This window comes from Atractosteus spatula, chromosome 8, assembly GCF_055471065.1.
Source record: "Atractosteus spatula isolate fAtrSpa1 chromosome 8, fAtrSpa1.hap1, whole genome shotgun sequence".
NCBI classification, from domain to species: domain Eukaryota; kingdom Metazoa; phylum Chordata; class Actinopteri; order Semionotiformes; family Lepisosteidae; genus Atractosteus; species Atractosteus spatula.
In genome coordinates, this window is record NC_142713.1 from 40,894,312 (window position 1) to 40,915,437 (window position 21,126).

General features: G+C 34.9%; 2 protein-coding genes across 2 annotated transcripts; one reads left to right on the forward strand and one right to left on the reverse strand.

Moving 5' to 3' along the window:
* Positions 1-477: 477 nt before the first annotated feature.
* Positions 478-14,191, reverse strand: creld2 (CRELD disulfide isomerase 2). The gene is made up of 10 exons (XM_088923700.1): positions 13,879-14,191; positions 12,602-12,684; positions 11,319-11,429; positions 7,986-8,077; positions 6,703-6,879; positions 6,021-6,119; positions 4,526-4,609; positions 3,732-3,827; positions 1,211-1,351; positions 478-693 (listed from the first exon to the last, which is right to left on the reverse strand). Exons 1-10 carry the CDS (start codon positions 14,005-14,007, stop codon positions 626-628), a joined length of 1,080 nt encoding a protein of 359 aa, XP_088779826.1. The 5' UTR covers positions 14,008-14,191; the 3' UTR covers positions 478-625.
* A 790-nt stretch (positions 14,192-14,981) lies between these two features.
* On the forward strand, positions 14,982-20,671 carry alg12 (ALG12 alpha-1,6-mannosyltransferase). Its single transcript, XM_088923855.1, has 9 exons — positions 14,982-15,144; positions 15,575-15,707; positions 15,939-16,112; positions 17,036-17,230; positions 17,733-17,838; positions 18,160-18,381; positions 18,982-19,151; positions 19,440-19,515; positions 19,942-20,671. Exons 1-9 carry the CDS (start codon positions 14,986-14,988, stop codon positions 20,171-20,173), a joined length of 1,467 nt encoding a protein of 488 aa, XP_088779981.1. The 5' UTR covers positions 14,982-14,985; the 3' UTR covers positions 20,174-20,671.
* Positions 20,672-21,126: the final 455 nt, after the last annotated feature.

Genomic DNA, 21,126 nt, shown 5'->3' on the forward strand with positions numbered 1-21,126 from the left:
CAGCAGTGTTTTTCTCCCTATTCTTTCTGTTTCAGACAATGAAAACTTTTTTTAATACAGATCTTTAACCATCTTATCACTACTTCTGTATATTTAATTCAATACTCCTCACATGATAAAGCAGATTAAGTTTCAGTGATGTAGTTACAGGGCAGCACGGTGGCACAGAAATTACCATTGCTGCCTCACAATGCTAGGGCCTAAAGTTCAATTCTAGACCTGGAGTACTATCTGTGTGGAGTTTGCATGTACTCCCCTGGTTTGTGTGGATTATCTCCAGGTGCTCCGGTTTTCTCCCACTGTCCAAAAACATACTAGTTTGCGACTTTGATAAAGTGATTTGAAAATGGATGGATGGATAAATAGACAGATGACGTTGTTATTTTCGATAACGCTTAAATAAAATAGGAAAGAATCAGTGATTGAATAAAAAGGTAAAATAACAAGGGTGACTATAAAACATCCCCATTACCAGAATAAATTCAATTAAACTTTATTCATCAATTGTTCCCCCCTCCAATATTTTAGTTAAAAAAGCTGGTCCAAATAGTGCTGTTAAATATGCAAGTGCGGAACAGTTCAAATAATTTAACGAAGTGGTCTTGGAGAACTGAATTAAAAAACACTATAAGTCTTCATGCACTCCTTCAGTGGATAATTTTGAAGAGTCTACTGCCGAGGAATCCGAATTCTCTGAAAAACAAACATTTTAATGAGAAAACAGTAAATGGAAAATATTTGAATGCAGTGCATTGACGATATATTAATTTGTTAAATCTCTCATCAGGGCTACCTGCTTTGAAATCACTAATGTACCTATAAACCTGTCGTCTGATGTTGTGTAAATAAGTTTATGACTAACCTAAAAAAATCACTATTAAAGAGCATAGTTTGATACCACCTACATAGACAGATGGATATCTGTATTACTGTACCCAACAGGAAAATTTGTGTTCATTACTTTATAACCAAATGCCATTTCCCAGTCAGATGTATTCAGGCACAGTTTAATTATGATTTATTCCCACATACAAAGATTTATTCAGAAGAGGGACTATAATAAAATGTTAGAACCAAGTCTACTAACATTATGTAAATCTATCACAGGAGAAAACAATTATTTATAAATAGCATATTAAACTAAATATTATTACCGTAATATTTTGATTAATGCATACTGACAACTTTCTAATATCTTTTCAATGTTTACCTGTCTCTTCTGTTTTTACACAGACTCCATCCTTATCTTCAAAACCATTGGAGCAAAAGCATTTGTAGCTGCCCTGGGTGTTAATGCACTCCTCATTCTCCCGCAAGCACACTTTGTCAGGCAGATTGCATTCATCAATATCTGATAATAACAGACCACAAAAAATAACATTACATACCGAGACACAAAGAAAAGAACATAAGAAAGGTCACTGATGAGAGGAGTGCATTTGGGTCATCTGTGCTGTTCGTTAGTTGGTTGTTAACTGATGTAAGGATCTCATACAGCTGTTTACCAGGGTATTGGCATAAAACAACATGGCTGGGTAGCTTGTTCCTTTTGAAGTGTCTACTAATAACAGTAGTATCTGTTCTCGGATTTAAATGTACTTACATGTAGATTCCACTTTTGTCTTCTGGTTCGCGTGTCACAACATCTGAATAATGTTCCACAGCCGAAACATAATGTTTCTATTGTTTTCCTTTTGGCATAGAATAAACCTTTACCTGTTCCTTTGCAGCCTATACATGCTTAGACAGCTACTCAAACTTCGATACTTACAAGCAGATATTGTAAGAAATAAATCTAAAAATGTTTACTCCTCTTGAAAAAATTGAAATGCATAATTATATGCACAAGAGATCAAATGTACCTTGAAGATGAAAGAAACACCGTAACACACGAGGAATTTAAGGGTAAGTTACAGCACACCAGTGAATTAGAACCAACCTAAGTATGAGAAAAGTCTTTGTACCTAGATTGGAGATAACTAATATGAAAGTGTAGATTTAAAATTTCACAAAACCGCCAGTGTAACCAACACTAGGGATGATTGGAACAAAAATCGTAAAATTGTAGAACTGTAGAGAATTAACTTGGAAATTAACCATTGTAAAATCAAGTTTAAAAAAAATCAAATAAACCTCTGTAAAGCTTGTAAAAATTGTAGTTCGCCTAATATATGTAATGTGGCCAAGCTTAAGTAGGACCAACCTGATGTTTCATCCTTTCCTTCACTGAGCTTGAACCTTAATTTCTGCTGTTTCACTCCCCCTTTAAATTTATGACAAATTTGACATAATAACCGTAAATGACAATAGTTTTCTGTTATTAAAACTAACAGAGTTTATTGATGGAAGTTTCTCAACCAGGCTTTACCACTCTAATACCATGGGAGTACACGCTCTCCGGTTTTAGAGGGAGAGAAAGCAGCTTACTACAGGGATTGCGGATTGCACAGTGAAATTTCTCTTCTGCTTCCTGTGTTCTGACATGAGCTCATCACTCCCAGTTACTCCACTTTGTCACAACAGTATGGTAAAAAGTACCAGTTTGATCAAGATGACTTTTTGTCATAATAGTAACAGTCCAATTTAGGATCAGCAAGTGTGGTTCCGATATGCTGCAGCTGGGAGGGAGCCCGTTTTACATTACTAAAATTAACACAATGACTAAATCAAATGAACCAAGCTTTCTTGCTTCAACCGTTGAGTGCTTTGTAAATGTTTTAAACAGTTTAGAGGGGCAGCTAAAGACCTCTGTCCTCAATTGTCAACTCACATGTTGTGTACCTTTTCACTTCCCTAAGATAACATCTCATCACAAACGTTCAAGAAGCACATACTGTAGATAGCAGTCACTAAGAATATCTTTTCTCTTACCAACATTGCATTGTGCATTGCATGTAGGGAAAAATACTCTCAGACTCTATGAACACCATTATTATTGTTGCTCTAGTTTTACAGATCTTGCAGGCATCCAACTGTGTATTCTGTATGACTGCAAAGGAACAAGTAAAGCTTTATTCAATGCTGAAAAGAAAAATGACAACTTTCCTCCCTGGGACCTGAAGAAGGCTCCACAGCTGAAATGTTATGTCTTATCTTTTTGGCATGGAATAAACCTTTACTTGTTCCTTTGCAGCCTACGCGTGCCGACGCGGCTACCTATTTGAAATTCTCTATGACTGTCAACTGCTTTTCTCATTGTTTCTGAAATTTGAATAACTTACTGATTAAATGTAACCAGTATAGATTTTGCTGGATGCGTTTTTCCAAAGTGTAGCTGGTCTTTGCTTTCATTTGACACTTAAACAGAGTATGAATATTCAAGACTGGATGCACTTAAGATTACAAGTCTATTCCATAAAATGTTTTCAAGGTCAGTGGCAACAATACTGTAGGTATGTGCTGGATGTTACATAGCAATGAATAAAGTGTGATGCGATTAATGTGAAGTTTCTTTGAGGGACAGGGACCAACAAGAAATTACAGAATAGGAAAGCATTTAACAAATTTGTTATGGAAAATATGCCAGGCAACAGAGGTAAGGGATGTTTATCACTTTCGATGCCAACCACCTGACCTTAAATAAGGCATAGCTCATTTTGAGCACCTACTGTAAACTTAATTTTTAAATGTCATACGCTGTTTTTTTAAAAAAAGGGAAACACTTTATAGACAAAAAGTTAGTGAAAAAAGATGAAGTTTTCATATCAAATCTTATTTGACTATCCTCCTACCTGTACACTTCCCATCTTCTGAATTATAGCCAGGTGCACAGCTTACGCAGTTATCAGAACCTTCCTTGGTACAACTGGCACATGCTCTGTCACAAGCTAAAAAGGCACAAAGAAGGTAATTTTAATCTACCTTTTAATCTAGGCAATTTAATAATCTTTTCACTTTTTTCTGAATTTAAATCATTTCGTTCTCAATACATCAATTTAAAAAAAAGTTGATAATGTATTCTGCTTTGTCCTGATACAGTCTTGTTTTATATGGCATGTTGTCAGAAAAAAAGCATGATTCACACAGAACATGCAAACCAATATATATATATAAATAACGAGCAGGAATGAGCTTAAAAGATTTTTTTGTCTTAAGTGTATTTCAAAAGGAGCAAATTCTAAATGGTTATGAAAAAATTAAACTTACTGAAAGACCTAAATACAGTGTCATGTAGCACACTTACGAACAATTTGCTTACCCACAGATGTGTTCGTCAAGTTCAATAGAAACTTATTAAAATGCTTTTTCTCATCTTAGTTATTGTAATTGCATAACATATTCAGAAAAATGATAAAGTGGTGCACCACAAGCACAATGTTTTATATTTTTCCTTAATTAATTTTTTTAAAATATGAAACTTATAATAAGGGTCAATTCGCTTTGTTTTACTGTCTGTTTCCATATTCTTATGTTGATTCACTTAAAAAGGGTTACTGAAGATAAGGCCTTTAAGAATCCCTTGGAACTTTCCCTGAAGTCATTAGAACTAACGGATTCCTTAAAATGATAGAAAACTAAAACTCACCTTTACAGGAAAAGGAACCTTCTGTATTTAGGCAATACTGATTTTCCTCGCAAGGAGATGTTTCATTTGAGCATTCATCCACATCTGATACATAAATGAATAAATAAGCCTTTTATTAATCCAGTTGAATGGTTAGATATTATTTCTAGATCTGTTACATATTCACACATCACCACATTCTAACTTTCAACATACCTGGAGATTTAACCAAAAAAAGGAAGAGTTTATACATCAAGACAATATATTTATTTTGAAATCATACTTAAATTTTGAAAATGTTTGCTTATCTGGTGAATCAAGGATAATTCTTTATAAGATATTCTTTAAAAAACATTGAAGTAATTTCTGCCCAGGTTAAGTCAGATATACAGTACCTAGCTCTTTCCTTTAAGCTTCAATTTTCATAAAGTCCATAACCCATCAAAGTTGTCCTAATGACTTAACACTACTTGTAATGCTTTAATGTATCATAGTGTAAATGTTTGTTGAAAGAACTGGGATTTCACATGCTTGCAGATATACTACAGTGACCATGAAGTGCAAAGCACATTAGAAAAAGGAATGTACACAAGAAAAAAACAGTGTGCACAAAATCAATATGCACACAAAAAAAGCAACACACATTAGAAAAGCACCAGCAATTACAGATTTGCATCATCATTCTTCCTGCCAATTCAAGCCTATCGTCTCGTCAGTCATTCTCAATTATTTACTTTTAGGAGTTTGATAGCTGGAGAAAGGTGTTATATTTTAAATATTTCTTTTAGGGTCTTTACTTAGCTAACTTTTAGAAATGTCATCCCTTTCAACTGCTATGCAAGTGTGTTTGAATTGTGTTAAATATAAGGACTATTTGAATGTCTTTTTAAGTCTCATAATTTATTCTATTAACTAACTTGTTAGTATAAATGATCTTCAGGCACGTACTACTAGCTAGCTACTGGTTGTAGGTATAAAAGCGCTGACAGGAATTCCCTTAGATATAGGGGTATTTCATGAAACAAGGCGACTTGGTTTAATACACTAATTTAGTGGTGTTAATTCAACAGCAGTTTAATTTAACTATTCGTTTTAAATGGATGGTTTTTACAGGTAGCTAAACCTGTCATTTAAATATAACTATACAGCTCCGGTGTGCTATGTTCAACATACACGTGAAAATGATGTGAATGCATAGCTCTACATATTTTAAATAAACTAATAACGTATACCTCTCATCAGCTTTTACCCTCCCAAAAGCAAATGACTGAGAATGACCGACATGACTGCAAAGAAGTGGCAGGAAGAATGATGCAAATTTGTAATTACTGGTGTTTTTCTAGTGTGCGTCTACTTTTTCTTGTGTGCCCATTATTTTTTCTAATATGCATTATTTTTCTGTGTGCTTTGCACTTCAGGGTCACCATAACATACAGTATCCCTGTTTAAACTGTGGATATGAACATAATTTCTGTATAATGTCCATGGAAAATAGAGATACTTGGTGTTGCCCTACCGTTGCATGCTCCTTCATCATCCTCACTCCAGCCAGGTTTGCATTCATCACACTCTGTGTTAGTTGGGCCCTTGCATGTCTTGCAGGAATTATGACATTCTGCAAACACATAAATCACAGTTTTATATTTAAACAAGTGTTTATTTCAAACATTTAAATTCTTAAATGAACGACTAAATTAGGGGAGCTTATGGACTGATGGATGGAAAATGTTGAAAACACTTCTATAATCTTCATTAGAAAATTGATTTTATTTGATAATGATTATATAATGATTTTGATTATTTTATTTGATAATGATATGATTATATAGTCATAACTATATGATATGACTATACAGTCATTATCAAATGATTAACTGAAAGCAAATAATATATTGGTTTTGTGGTAAAAAATCATAAATATACAATGATTAAGCAATTTTATTAAGGGAGGCATTTAGACTTACATTTCTACTTTAAATATACAGAGTACTCTAGCCACAAGGTATAAATTAATTCCTGAAAAACTACATTTCAGGGGCAAAAAAATTTAGTTTTATCTTCTTAATGTTGAATGTATCTGCAGAGAGAATCAAATTTTCCACAATACAAGGTTAAAAAGTCCAACACCTCATCAGTGCCTTATTTAGTCAGATGTTCAGGTACAATACCAACTTCCCAAAATTATGGCAGAGCGTTACCTGTGCACAATGAGAAAGTGTCATTCCGTTCTTGATTATAAAACCCAGCAGCACAGTCCAAGCAGAATTCTCCTTCGTACCCAGCATGACAGCTACATTTACCACTCCCTCTCCTGGTGCCATCACCACCACAGGCTCCATTGCCATGACACGGGCGCTCCGATCCCCCAATACAAGCTGCAGCCAGAACAGAATACTGTGAAATGGATACATTTTTTAAAGCTATTAACATATTGACCGATTTTCTTTTTCAGCTACAAGGGTAGGTCATCAAGCAAAATTACTATCCCCATATTTCCTAGTTTGCACACTGTGCTCTGCTGGTTCTAGGATCCTCAACACTTCATAAGACATTTTTTCAGAATAGCACTTAATGCCCTTGCAGACCTGAACCATTTTCATACCCTAATGGACCCCACAGTCGTCGCTAACGCTCTGAGCTTGTGAAGCCTCTTGCACGGATTCCTTGCTGTCCAGAAAATGAAAACAGCCTCCGAGACACAGGAAATCATTCTGCGATGAGAGAATACGCCCTCACACACAATAAGGACAAAACTGCATTGCAACATGAAAGGCTTGTATATGCAGCTGTTTCACCAGGTGTGAGAGGCTCTTCTGCAGGTCAGAATGTTGTTGATGAGAACAAGGTCCAAGTGATGGGGAACTACTTTATGACCTAGGAACCCATAACATCACATACTGTAGGTCTGGCAAAATTAGGGGGAGGTGTAAGAGGACTATGTTGTCAAATAAAATGGTACACCCCACCTGAGACGCATTTTTGCTTTAATATTCACAAGTTCACATCACTTACTGCCCTACCTTTGTAATGTGTTAATAGTAATAGGGTACTAGTGAACAATACAATGAAAACTGTTTAAATCAAAAGTATTTGTACTAGGGTTGTGAGCTTTCTCATTATACTATGCATCACTTTTCATTCTTCTGCTTTTAATACACATCCAAAATTATAGTCCAAAAATATTTAAGCTTTTAATTCAATAAAGCACATAGTAGTGCTATGACTGTAAAGAATCTCATTAAATTGTACTGAACAAGCAATAGTTGAAACCCCAAAGTAACACCCACATGCTGATCACTGTTATTTGAACTGTCAAAACCGACATGTGATGCTATGCACTAATGGTAATTTTTAAACATCTTTAAAAACATCCAGTAGTGACAAAAAAGTTAAAAAAATATAAACCACATAAACACACCTAATAACAAAAATATGTATAAATGCAGAATTTTAACTGTTAATTCTGCAAAATAATCTTTACCATTGCAGTCAGGGCCAAATGTTCCTTTAGGACAACAAACTTCAATGGTGTCAATACAGAACCATTTAAAAAGATCAGGGTATTTCTCTTTCCTGAAAAACATGGGACAGGAAATATAGTGCATCAGTAATAGAGATAAATGAAATAAAAATCAAAAACTCATTTTAAAGATCAATAGAAAATAAAAAGCACCGTTTCATTACCACAACAAAATCTTGCTTGAATATGCTCTTCTGATTAAAACCCTGCATTACTTTTTTTTAAATTAAAAACCAATTATTGCATGAATCTGCTTTTTATTACTCTCAATAATACTGAACATCAACAGAAACTTGAATATTTACGTTTGTTTTTAAAAATTAGAGATGTGGTACAGATCTTGCATATTGATTAATTGTTTTTGGTGTCACTTTGACTGACTTATACTTCATCACTGACCAAGATACACTCATCAACTCTTTAGCATAAGCACTAAATTACCTCATTAGGGAAAGAGCTGACTAGGCATAGGTGATGAGATGATTTAACTTGCTGAATGTCAAGCCTGGTGAAAATGAAGAACAACTCTGAAAGGAGCCAATATGTTACACTTCTCAAGAGAACAAGGCCCTTGTGCCTTCAGTATGTTGAGGGCTCAGCTATATTGCTTCAAGTGGACACACCAGAAGAGGAACCAGATTCTCTTTAGCGATGAATGAAGGTTTTCCATAGACCTTGTTGGTGGTCAGCGGGTGTGGTCCAGACATGCAGTACATTATGACAAGTGTTGTATACAACAGACATTTATAGAGAGGTACAAATGCGATTGTCTGGGCATAAGTGCCTAGTTGCTACACAACTCCACTTTAAGCGATTGCTGGCTGCCTAAATGCAAGGAGCTATATTGATCAAGTGCTGGGACTTCATTTTATGCCCTTCCTGACGTGGCAGCATTCCAGCAGGACAATGCAAGCCCTCATGCAGCTGGTGTTTCAATGGCTTTCTTGAGAGAGGAGAACAAGACAAATACACTGTGGAAGCCCTACTCTCCATACCCGAGCTCCTTTGAACATTTGTGGGATGAGATTTGACAACAGGGCACAAAGGGCTCAGAGACCACAGCACAGGCACATGCTTGCCCAGGCTGTATATATAGAGGTCAGCGTAATGTTTCTTTTTAAACTATTTAAAGACAGTATAGTACATCTATTCATTCTCTTTTACATATGGAAATCTGTGAGCAATATGTTTTTTTTATTACACATAATAAAACTGCCACCATATTAAATAACTGGATCATGCTCTATACAGAAAAAAAGCAACAAAAGCTCTCAAAAAAGTATACAAATTCTAATAGACCTGAAATCTTTGCATACAGCAGTAAAGGTGTAAACAGATCTTTATACGCATTTCTTTTGCACTGTACCCGTCTAGTATCTCACATAAACAATAGCAGGCACCAAATACAATAAATTATTACATGGTTTATCTATAGGTACCTACAGATCTTCAAGTAGATATTTCACTAAAATTGTTTCAAACCATTATGTATTAGATTTCAGGATTTCATACTAAGAATCCACACATAATTTACATTAATTTGAGAATAGAACCGATGACTAAGTTTTTCATCATGTTCTAGAATGACAGACCGACAAGTGTTCACCATCTACCATGAGACAGGCTGTTGCAATAATGATGTATTGTTAAATAGTCTACATTACTGTATTTTATCTTTGAATTTATAATTGATCTAATTCACTTGAAATCATTGGGTTGAGCACAAAGTATGATTTTCCTCTAATAAAATCAAAACTATGCATTGATTTACCCAAATTAAAATGTTCAATATATATTTTACTTATCATTAATATTAATTTATTATGGATACAAATTGTTTGACAGTAAAGAAAAATTAGCCTTTTTTTTCCTTTGCGGTTCCAGAAACACACAGCTGGCCAGGAAACAACTGAGCAGCCAATTGTCCAATTACTTTTGGTCCCATGAAATGGAGGGGCTATGTATAAAAGAGGCTGTGATTCATATATGTTTCACTCAAATTAAAGCTGACATTCTGCACTTTAACCTCATAGGCATTGTTTTATTTCAAATCCAATGTGCTGGAGTACAGAGCCAAAACAGCAAAAATTGTGTCACTGTCCAAATACTTATGGACTGCACTGTTTATGACTCAAACATGTTTTGCTCAGGAGAGATTTTTTTCTAGTATTAGAGATTGTGCTTTTTGGAGTACATCATGTCACACTAATATGAACATAGCAGATCCTCACCCAAATTTAACCATTCATCTCTGTGTCACTCGGGTTAGCTTTCTGCCGCTGAGACCTAAAAGCTATCGGTATATTTGGCAGTTGTAATTCACCTGCATTATAATGCATACTTTAGGGTCTAATAATAGCTCCACCTGAAAACAATTAATACCAGAAAGTACAGAAAGAATCTGTACTAAAACAGTGCTTGATCTTTCGTGAAATTAAAACTATAGAGTGCCTCCAAAACATAATATTTCTAAATCTATGATTCTTTAAATATGGACTTTACAATATACCTTTGAAATATCTCTTTAGGAAGCCATGAAGATCTTACATAATAGGATATATATATTCTTATTTATGCTTGTTGTTTAAGTCCAGGATTACTCTTAAAAACACAATCCCAGAATTAATTAAATCTGCACATTCAGATAACTGCACACAGATAGGCTAGCCAATTGGCCCGAATCCTCCCACCCTGATCAGTTCTTTTGTATGCTTGCCATTAAAATAATTTAAAAACAATTTTATAGATGTTGGAGTCCTGAACTCTTGGGATGTAACCATGCATCTCACTGCTTCCATATTGTCAGTTCAGTGTTTTAAGTGACAGTAAATTAAAACTAACACAAATGCATTGCTGCCATCTGTACTAACAGCACACATGCATACTCACAAATTACTGGCTGTGTGACTGCTGCCTTCCAGATGTACATAAAATGCTTTAACATATCCATCGAAATTCAAATACTGTATAAGGTTCCATATTTGTATGTGGGGTTTAGAGTAAAAGTAATCTCAATAGACGAGTAGACAGAAAAAGGCAACCTGGATCTGTAAACAGGAAAGTAAAAATGCATTGTTATAGTGTTTCCTATTTATATACAGTACATTGTAAACTAGGAAATAATTAAATGTTTGCAGTCTTCTGATGTTACATTATATCTTTTTGATGCTGAGTGTAAGTGATAGTAAAGGCCATTTTTCTCCATTTTGAAGATGGTAACCTTACACACAGTACATACAAGTTCCTAGAAGCATTCCCTTAATGTCCTCCAGTCAAAAGAAGAAAAGTACTAACTTTTGGAACCACCAGTTCTCAAAATGTTCTTCGTGTTCCTCTACCATCTGATTGCATTCAAAGCTGCTGCTGTCACACAGGTTTTCGAGAATCTCCACGAGGCGAATCTCACTGGACACAATGACAAAAAAATACAAACAATCTGTCAGTTATTCTTGATGGTGTGCAATCAGCAACACAGTCCTACTTCCACAAGACCCAGCACAGAAGGAGATGCCAAAAAGCAGAAGAACCAGATAGAACTGACTGGAAGTGTCAGGTTCTATTTACAATTTTAAAAAAAATCCATTTCTGAATATGCATTTGCCCGTAATATATTAATTTTAACTTGGGGCTATTGAACGAAAATTTTGTCCCTCACAATAAATTACTCTTTTAATGAAATAACCATATTTACAGTTGAAGGGCTTCTTAATTAATCATCTAGTGGACATTTTACATATCTGAGTGTCTCTTCTCCTTTTTCCTGTTTTAATATTGCATACTGCATATTGTTTTTGGTTTGTTTTTTAGTTCTTTTTTATCTCAGGAATTATTTGTTTGAATAGGTTTTATGCGTGTTGTGTTGTAAAGAGAAAATAAAAAAAATCACAGGGCTTCTGAAAATTTTGATGATACGCCAGCACAACAGTTCAAGCAAGAGATGTGCAAGTTCAAAGCATGCGGAACAAAAGAAAGAACAACCAGTAATAACATGATGCACTACAATCCATTTATAAATATCTCCTATATATCATGAATCCATGGAGATCTGGGGAATGTACATTTTTCTTAGGCATTCAAGCTGTGATCTAGGAAAGATCTTTGTAGTACAGGATGTCTGCACAACATTTCTTCCTGTATTTTGTTTATTTTTAGGACAAAACCCTCTCAAATCTAGTTAGTCATGACCTCATACCTGATCACTTCCATTTCACCATTCAACCATTCAATATTCGCATATAGTTTAATATCAGAATTCTCAGCTGTCTGAAGCCTAATGGCTGGCTGAGTCAAATCCCTTGATCTTTCAGACTTGGGCTAAGAGACAATGTGAATCCTCTTTACCAAGTAAGTAAACTACACAGGAAAAAAATAAAGAATGGCATTAAAAGAAAATCAAACTTTCTGGAACAAAGAAAAAGAACCCAATATAAAGGCCTTGAGCTCTTCAACATTCATTGATCTGTTTTCAATAAAAATATTACAAGAGATTTTTGGTTTTTTTCACAGTTCAGTGTTTTTTTCTTTGGACATACAATGTAGGATTAATAATTCTCTTCAGTTCTTGAAAATAACTTTACCTGGTTTCATATTTTGATAGTCTTCTTTCTTCCCAATCAGTGTTTCCTCCCCCAAAATTCTTCTTTGCCGTGTTCTCCAATCCCTGGAGAGATTTAAAAAAAAAAGAACCTATCAAGCCAACATTAGTTCCACTACTGCTCTAAATTACGCATACATCTAAAGAGAGTTAATTTAATCTTTCTTATCTAATACAGGCAAACAGTCCTATCGAGAATGCACCCTGACATTTACTGTTTTTCTCCAAAATGGTTTAATTGCTGGCTTCACTAAATATTTTAGTTTCCTTTCATAGTATAAAACTAAATACTGGACAAATAATACTGGAAAACATCGGGAAGCTTTTTTTAAATCATAGCATGATTAATTTAAGAGTGCACACAAAATGAATCTACAATGATTTTATAACGCTACAGTTCTTATTCCTAGTCCTGGAGTATCCCTGTACCTTCTGCCTTTTACTCCATCTGAAATACTGGAAACCAAGATCACAAAAGACAAGAAAGCAGCAAGCAGCACTGGTGATTAAGGATTCTATTGGGGGGGGGGAAGGGAGCCACTAATGTAATTGATTATAAAATGAGAGTTATTTACTCTGGTACAGGCCTACACAACTCCAATCCTGGAGGACAAAAGGTTTCCAGTTTTCCTTCCACCTGATGCTAACTGAACTTAACTGAATTTATTTGCGCAACTGAATAAACTGAAGCCTCTCCCTGTTCTTCAGTAGCTGAAGATAGAAACTTCGCCTGAAACCTTCAGGACCGAAGATGTGTTCTTCTCTTTGGGTGCGATACTCCAATGTTTGCTCTGGAAATTTAAAAGCTTTAAGCGTTAGGATTATAGCGCCCTTTATGTTTAAAGAAAACTCACTCACTCACTCCCCCCCATAACTATTTATTTTGAATAATACGATTATGGAAATTATGCCCTTTTGCTGATGTTATACTACTAGTTAATAATAATAATTTGATCGAACTTAAACAATATTTACTTAATAAGAAACAGATACATGCAACTCATTGTATAAACTGTATAATGCTAGCAAGAAAGTATAATATAAATATACCTTAAAAATAAAGTAATAGATTTCTATGAAACTCTGGAAACATCCTCCGAAACGTCTTCTCTAAATTATGTAACAGTATAAACTCGTTGTTAATCATAAAAAAAACATTTTGTAGACATCATGCCAAATACAAACAAAAGAAATTCCCATCAAAATAACATCCATGGTACTTGCACCTCTAACGGAAACAATAAGTTTAAGTAAACCTACCTTGGCGAAGTTATCGGTTATTCTTCTACACGTTGAACACAGATCTTTTTCGTCTATGGCATCAGTGCATTGACTGTAGAAAACAATTGTGAGAACTAATATGCACATCACACACGCTAAAGACTGCATTTTACTGGATGAAGTTGCTAAACATTTAATTTTATTTGGACCACACTGACAGTTTCAAAAAATGAGTAGTCCTTCACAAGACATGAATCAAGTTACAGGGACACATAAAAAAAACCACATTCATGCTAATATTTGCATCCCGGCTTTTAAAAAAAGAGTAACATTTAGATTTCCGCGTAAGCCTTCATTTAAGATTGTGGCTTCTACTGATTCGACAGCTTTGCTCGTCAGTCAAATCAAGAACCAATGAAACCCCGCCACGCGCGGGACAAATGGTAACCCACGTGTTAACATTTAAGGCCACAGTTCCCGAACCCAACTGTTAGTCAAGAAGCGTATTTGTTTTCACAGATAGAAATTGTTTCACCTTCAGATGTACCTTTGTGTAGAACAAAAGGCCAGTTGCCTATAGTACTGCTGCACTCACATGTGTATGTAAGCGGTACCTTTACCGCATTGCCTGAGACTGAGAGCAAGTTACCACAAAATGGACACTTAAGACACTCAAAAAAGACGGATTGTCTTAGAAACACAACATCATGTACGCCACAGCGTGAGAATTCTTTCTCACTTTTGTTCATAAATACAACTCGGAGCAGCGTAAAAGAGTATTACTCCCTTGTTCGGTACTGAAATTATGATGATATACATATTAAATGGTGGGTTAATATATTCATTTGGACTATCTATTGGGGTTACTGAAAAGTTTAAATACAAATAGTACTAACATTAACTCGCTCCACCTGAAGTTTCAATTTAAATGTAAACACGTTTAACATATATTTAACACAATTCAATATTTAAAGGCTCGTTGCAACATTTTCAAATCTTGTAGTGCTGCAGAAAGGGCGATGGGTATCTGCGGGAGTAGCAGCAGCACCACCTGAGGTACATGATAAAAATCTTCGGTGAGCACATCCATGCTTCCGCAGTTCTGAACTTTATCGCTTTCAACTTTGACCCCCAGAGGGATCCATCATGGCTGAGAAAAGAAATTCGAAGGACTATATTCTTCTGTTTCTTATAATTTTCGCCATTTTTGTTCATTTATTGATATGTCCCTTTACCAAAGTTGAAGAGAGCTTTAACTTGCAAGCGACGCATGACATTCTTTATCACAGGCTCAACTTAGAAAAGGTAGTTTTACGGTCCCTGCCATCTTTTATCGTTGCACGGATGCTTTCATGGTTCTCACGGCTGTAAATGTTTTTGTAATAGTACATACTATATTTTTTAAATTGTGGGTTTCAATTGCGCTTGCACAAAAACGATTCTTTTTTAAAATAATTGTGAGATTACCCACTCATTTACTAACGTTGCCGGGACATGTGAATTTTAGTGGGGCATACCCGTTTAGGTTCTTATCAAGAATTGTAAAAAACTGCTCGTTGTTTTTTAATTGTTTATATAAAAAGGTGTTGTACATCTCTAAAATTAAGTTCCAACGTGTACTTTTAACAAACGTTTTGTTAATCTTGAGTCATTAAAGCAATGTTGTATTCCTGATTCTAGATTTTAAAAACAAATTTTAATTGAATGCATACTGTACATTTATTCTTTTTCCCAGTATGATCATCATGAATTCCCCGGGGTGGTCCCCAGGACGTTTCTTGGACCATTATTTATTTCAGCGCTTTCTTCGCCATTGGTATATTTACTTTATGTACTTGACGCACCAAAGTTTTATTCACAAATAATAGGTAAGGAGGTTTGTGGCTTTTACGGTTCACAGAATAGTGACGCTATAGTGTGCTTATCGTATCATGTGGTTATTTGCATTATCTCCGGGTTTCGTTTAATACTGTTTAATGAATGATATCGTACTGGTTCCTAAGCAAAAGACATTCTAAGACTTCTCGAGTGTTTGCTCCCTAAATTTAATATATTTGACGTTTCATCGTGCCTGATTAATCGTTTTATTCATTTGCCAGTGAGGGGTTGTCTGGGTCTTTGTGTGACGTTTGCCTTATGGAAGCTTCAGAGAGAGGTCAGAAAACAGTTCGGATCGACAGCGGCAGCTCTATTCTGCTTCATGTGTGCGTCACAGTTTCACCTGGCGTTCTACAGCTCCAGGACACTGCCCAATACATTCGCTTTACCCATAGGTAGGGTTTGTTGTTACTGTTTTTTTTTAAGAATTTGTGAATTTAAACAGTGTATTGTATAATTTTGCCTTTGATTTCACATTAAATTTGTGTGATTTTTCTTCCAAAAGAAGCGGAAAAATTAGGCTCTGTAATTGTATGGCAGGGAAAAACAGTGTGAATGTAGCCTCCTTTGAAATGTAACATTTACATTTTAAATGCTTTTTTGTAATTTCTGAAACAGTTCTTTCTTGTTTTGTTAGTTCTCCATGAATACTCCTTTTCCACTTTTCACAAGTGCAAATATGTGATATAAGCCATCTTCCTTTCCTGAGCTGGTGATTGTCATTGATGCTTGAAGTTCAGCAGTCACTAACTAAAGGGTGGTGAAGACTGTTCACTGCACTGCAGTTATCTTTGTCTTAAAAACCCTACATCCTATGACTACTTGAGATTTCATACGCATTAGTTTTTTAACAGAATGTAATTCTCTGGTGAAAAACATTTCAAACGTGCTCGCCATGAATAACAAATAAATGAATTAAGGCTTATTAGTGATGAACAAATGATAATTCCTTAAATACAAAATATTATTTTGAATTCTTTGCGTTCTCTTAAGTTAGAGGTAGAGTTATTACTCTTTACCACAATTATTTAATTCTTTACAATCCTATGTTTGCTTTTTTGATTAGAAGTTATTGCATTTCATATCTCACCTGAAACATAGCTAGGAAGTAAATTCTTTAAACCAAAGCTACCAAGGAAAAGTCTTTCTTAGCAGTAACGTCTTTTGCATTACAGATTTTAAATGTGCATGAATTGATCTGAAGTAGTTCACTCTGACTGCAGGCTTATGAGAGGAAATGCTGGCACTGTAAAATGGAACACTGATGTAAGAAATTACTATATTGACACATTTTTCTCTTTCCCATTTCCTTTTGCAGTTCTCCTGGCTTTTACTTTTTGGTTACAACAAAACCACAGCATCTTTGTTTGGCTTTCTGCATTTTCAATCATTGTATTCCGGTCAGAATTGTGTATATTCCTAGGACTTATGTTGCTCATGTCTTTGATGAGCAGACGACTTTCTATTTTACAATTGTTGTACCTTGCCATTCCAGCTGGTTTATTTTGTCTAGGTAAGTCACATGTTGTTTTGATTAACTTCTAATACAATTTGCTTTAGATCAGGGTTTCCCAACCCTGCTCCTGGAGAGACCCAGTCCAGTTAGTTCTGTAGCTCATCCTGCCGGACCTATTCTTCAAAGCTGTTCTGTGTTCTAAATCTGTAATATTACTTTAAATCACCTGCTTAATCAATCACACGGTTATTCAGTGCTGACATTAATGATTTAATGGTTGCATGTAGAACCTGCTAGATAGGGGTGCTGTGGGACTAGGGTCCTGAGGATCCCTGCTTTAAAGTTAGAGTATATCAATCTACTATTTCTGATCTGTCTCTTTATACGTAACCTTAATGGGTGGTAAATACTTGTTGTGTGATGAATGATCATACTGTAAAGGTTAATCATTTAATTAGGTGAACTCTGCATAATTACTGTCATAAAAGCATTTGGTCTGAGTCCCTGAATGAGAAGCAATAATAGTTTTATTCTCCACATCTCTCTCCTTCATTTTCAGCTTTAACAATTGGCATCGACTCTGTTTTCTGGAAGCGGCTGCTATGGCCTGAAGGACAAGTTCTGTGGTATAACACTGTCCTGAATAAAAGCTCCAACTGGGGAATATCCTTAAGATTTTGCAGATTGCAGTTAGATGTTCAACTTGAATTTTGCAAATCTGAATAATACTGCATGTTTAATTTACGATTCAAGGTATAACATTGTCCCGCTGTGCTGAAAGGCACAGAACATGAATTTAGTAACTGTGTATTTTTTTTATATTGGATATAAAATGTATGGGTCATTAAGCCTTCAGCATGGCACACATTTTGTTTAAATGCTGTCAGATTTAAATGATTAGATAATGCAATTCTTTACTTTAAAATGCACTCTACTGTGTTTTTTGTCAGTGATATTTTGTGCAGTTCCTTGACTTCTCTATAAACTTCTCCATTTCTGTGGTATTTCTACTCTGCCTTGCCTCGTGCATTGGGTTCAACTATACTGTTTGTTCCTCTTGGTGTGCTGGATAGAAGAACTCGAATGTTCCTCCTCCCTGCAGTGGGATTTGTATTTTTATATTCATTCCTACCACACAAGGAGCTACGATTTATTATATACACATTTCCCATCTTCAATATAATTGCAGCTCGGGGCTGTTCATATGTGTAAGTATAGAATTGACCGTTACATTTTTGTTTTGGTTCTGTTAATTAAATATCAATTTAGTAGACCATTCTTTCAGGTTTAAAATACAATAGTATGCACTTATATTACCGAGGAGAATACCTTTCATTATGGATGTTACAAGTGGGATGCGTGCAATGTCATTATCTTGATTTTGGTGATATTAAAATGAAAATATTTTTTTAATGTGCTCATGGATTGTTGGGGTTATACATATTGTGAAGGCTTTTGATTTTTTTTAAATTTGTAACTGAAAGTTTTTACAGTACAATAAAATATTGCTATTGTATACTGAACATAATAAATGAATAATCACTTCTGTGCCAAATTCACAACATTATCAGGAAAATGATAGTTTGTGTTGCAGGTTCATTTTATGGATATTGTATGGAAATATTGTAACTAAGTTACCTGGGCTCATTAGTTCCGTCATCAACAGTGCTTGACCAACAAGGATCTACCATGAAAATCAGGCTAGTGGAGAGTGTAGCATCTACTGAAAGCAATATAAGCAGAACATCTTTGTGGTACTCAGTGTTTGTTTATATAATATCAAAGTTTTTTCATCTCTTTTTTTTCAGTTTGAATAACTATCATAAATCGTGGATCTATAAAGTGGGCTCTTTACTTGTGATTGGTCATTTAGCAGCTAATGTGGTGTACACTGGTATGTCTTTATACATCTCGCATTTTAATTACCCTGGTGGAAAAGCTATGGAACAACTGCACTTGTTAATACTGCCATCAGCAGGTTTGTGTGTTTTTGAAATTTTGATCTGTAATGGTTTTCAGAAATGTAAATAATTTTACTTTATTAGCAAAATATTACATTTTTAATGGTATTGTCCTGGGAATCAATTAATGCCTTATATTTTATTTAGTGTTTTCAAAATCTTTGAAGCACTTAAATGTACAAAACTTACCAAAGAAAAAAGATGAGGGATTTGACATTTATAGTAATGGTTTTTGTCATCGCACAAAAAAGCTTAGAAATTGATAAATGATTACTTGTAATTCAACATCCATTCTCCTTTTTTAGATGTTTCAGTTCATATTGACGTAGCTTCGGCACAAACGGGGGTTTCACGCTTTATGGAACTTCATGACAATTGGACGTGAGTAATTTTTAGTTACATTCTCTTTACATTGTTGGTGTCCAGTTTTTATATCCAGGAAAAAAAGTTTTATCTGTTCTGCAACCAATGTGGGCCATAGGTCAAATCTTATCTTTCAAGAATAGCACTCACAGATCTTCTTACAGCAGATTTAATGTAACACTCACTGGTTGATGCTAAATTTCAAAGACATTCAACTTAGCCATTATTACCTGGCTCGCTAGGCAGCGAAGTTGTGGCATGAGGAAGCAGATTACCTGTTTTCTTACCATGACACTGTGAGCAGTGGTTATCGGATGCTTGTTTAGGATTAGTACTTTACAGACACTCCGCTGTTTGGACGTATCGCTCTCCTGTTCTAAAAACAGTGTTATTTTAAGATGACATGTAACAGATTGTTGAACTGTTTTTATGCATCTCTTTCAGGTATGACAAGAGAGAGGATATTATTCCAGGTGACTCGGAAATGGAAAAATTTTCTCATATCTTAATGGAAGAAGATCCAACCAAACTAATTCCCTTGAAAGAAACTCATAAAATTCTAGCCTTTATACCATGCTTCAAGGAACTAGTATTAAATGTTTTTGAGGTACCACCAATCCATATTAAACTTGAGAACAAACTGGTGCTGTTGGAAAAAATCTCACATACCACGTGAATATGACTATTTGAAATATAATTTTTTTCATGACATAAAATGTTTTAACTTCCCGCGAGTAAAAATGTAGTTAGCATCGTGTTTATTACCTTCTTTCAGCAGAACAAACATGATCCCAACTATATTTTACTTGTGGTTGTCTCTGACCTTCTTTACTTTTGGGATCAGTTTATCATCATCAGAATGCAGGATTTCCTATATGCAGCTTTGTAGCTTAAAAAACATTTTCTGTTCTTAGTCATTCTAGATCTTACTTTTTTGGGATATTTTAATTCTAAATGCCAACATAAAACTATTTATGTACTACACTTCTGTTAAAACAATGTGCACCTTACTGATTTTTTTGGGGTAATTATTTTGTAATAAAACTTACCAAACTCCACTGTGAAGCTGTAGCACTTTAAACACTGGACTCTTTCAAGTATGTATTCAGTATCTTTTTGTTTTCTGCATAGTATTGAATACTTAAATAATAAAAGGTTTGTGACCAGCCTTTAATTCAAATATAGTGTGCATTCTGTTAGCTCACTGAAAAACATCAGATAATGCAAGGCTGGTGGAGTTGTAAAATGAGACATCTCAATTAATAAGCATCTACTTGTTAATGTGAAACCAGTTAATATATTTTACAATTTCAGGATATTGCTCACTAATCTAAACTCGGTGCCACAAGGAGCGAGTTCAGAACATGTGCATAGAAGAATAATTGAATGTTTAAAGGCTTCTAAGGCACTAAACCAGCACTTTTCTGGAGTGTAGGCAGGTCCATATAGACCAGAGACCACCTATTTAGAGCCTCTATAGACATTAATGGAGTTGTGGAAAAACATATTCAACCCTTGTACCACTTCTGACAACTCTAGAAAAGATATCTTTTTCAACTTAAGTATTAAATTTAGACATCAAGATTTCATACTTGGTGAGTTTGATCTTGTTGCAACTGAAAATGCACT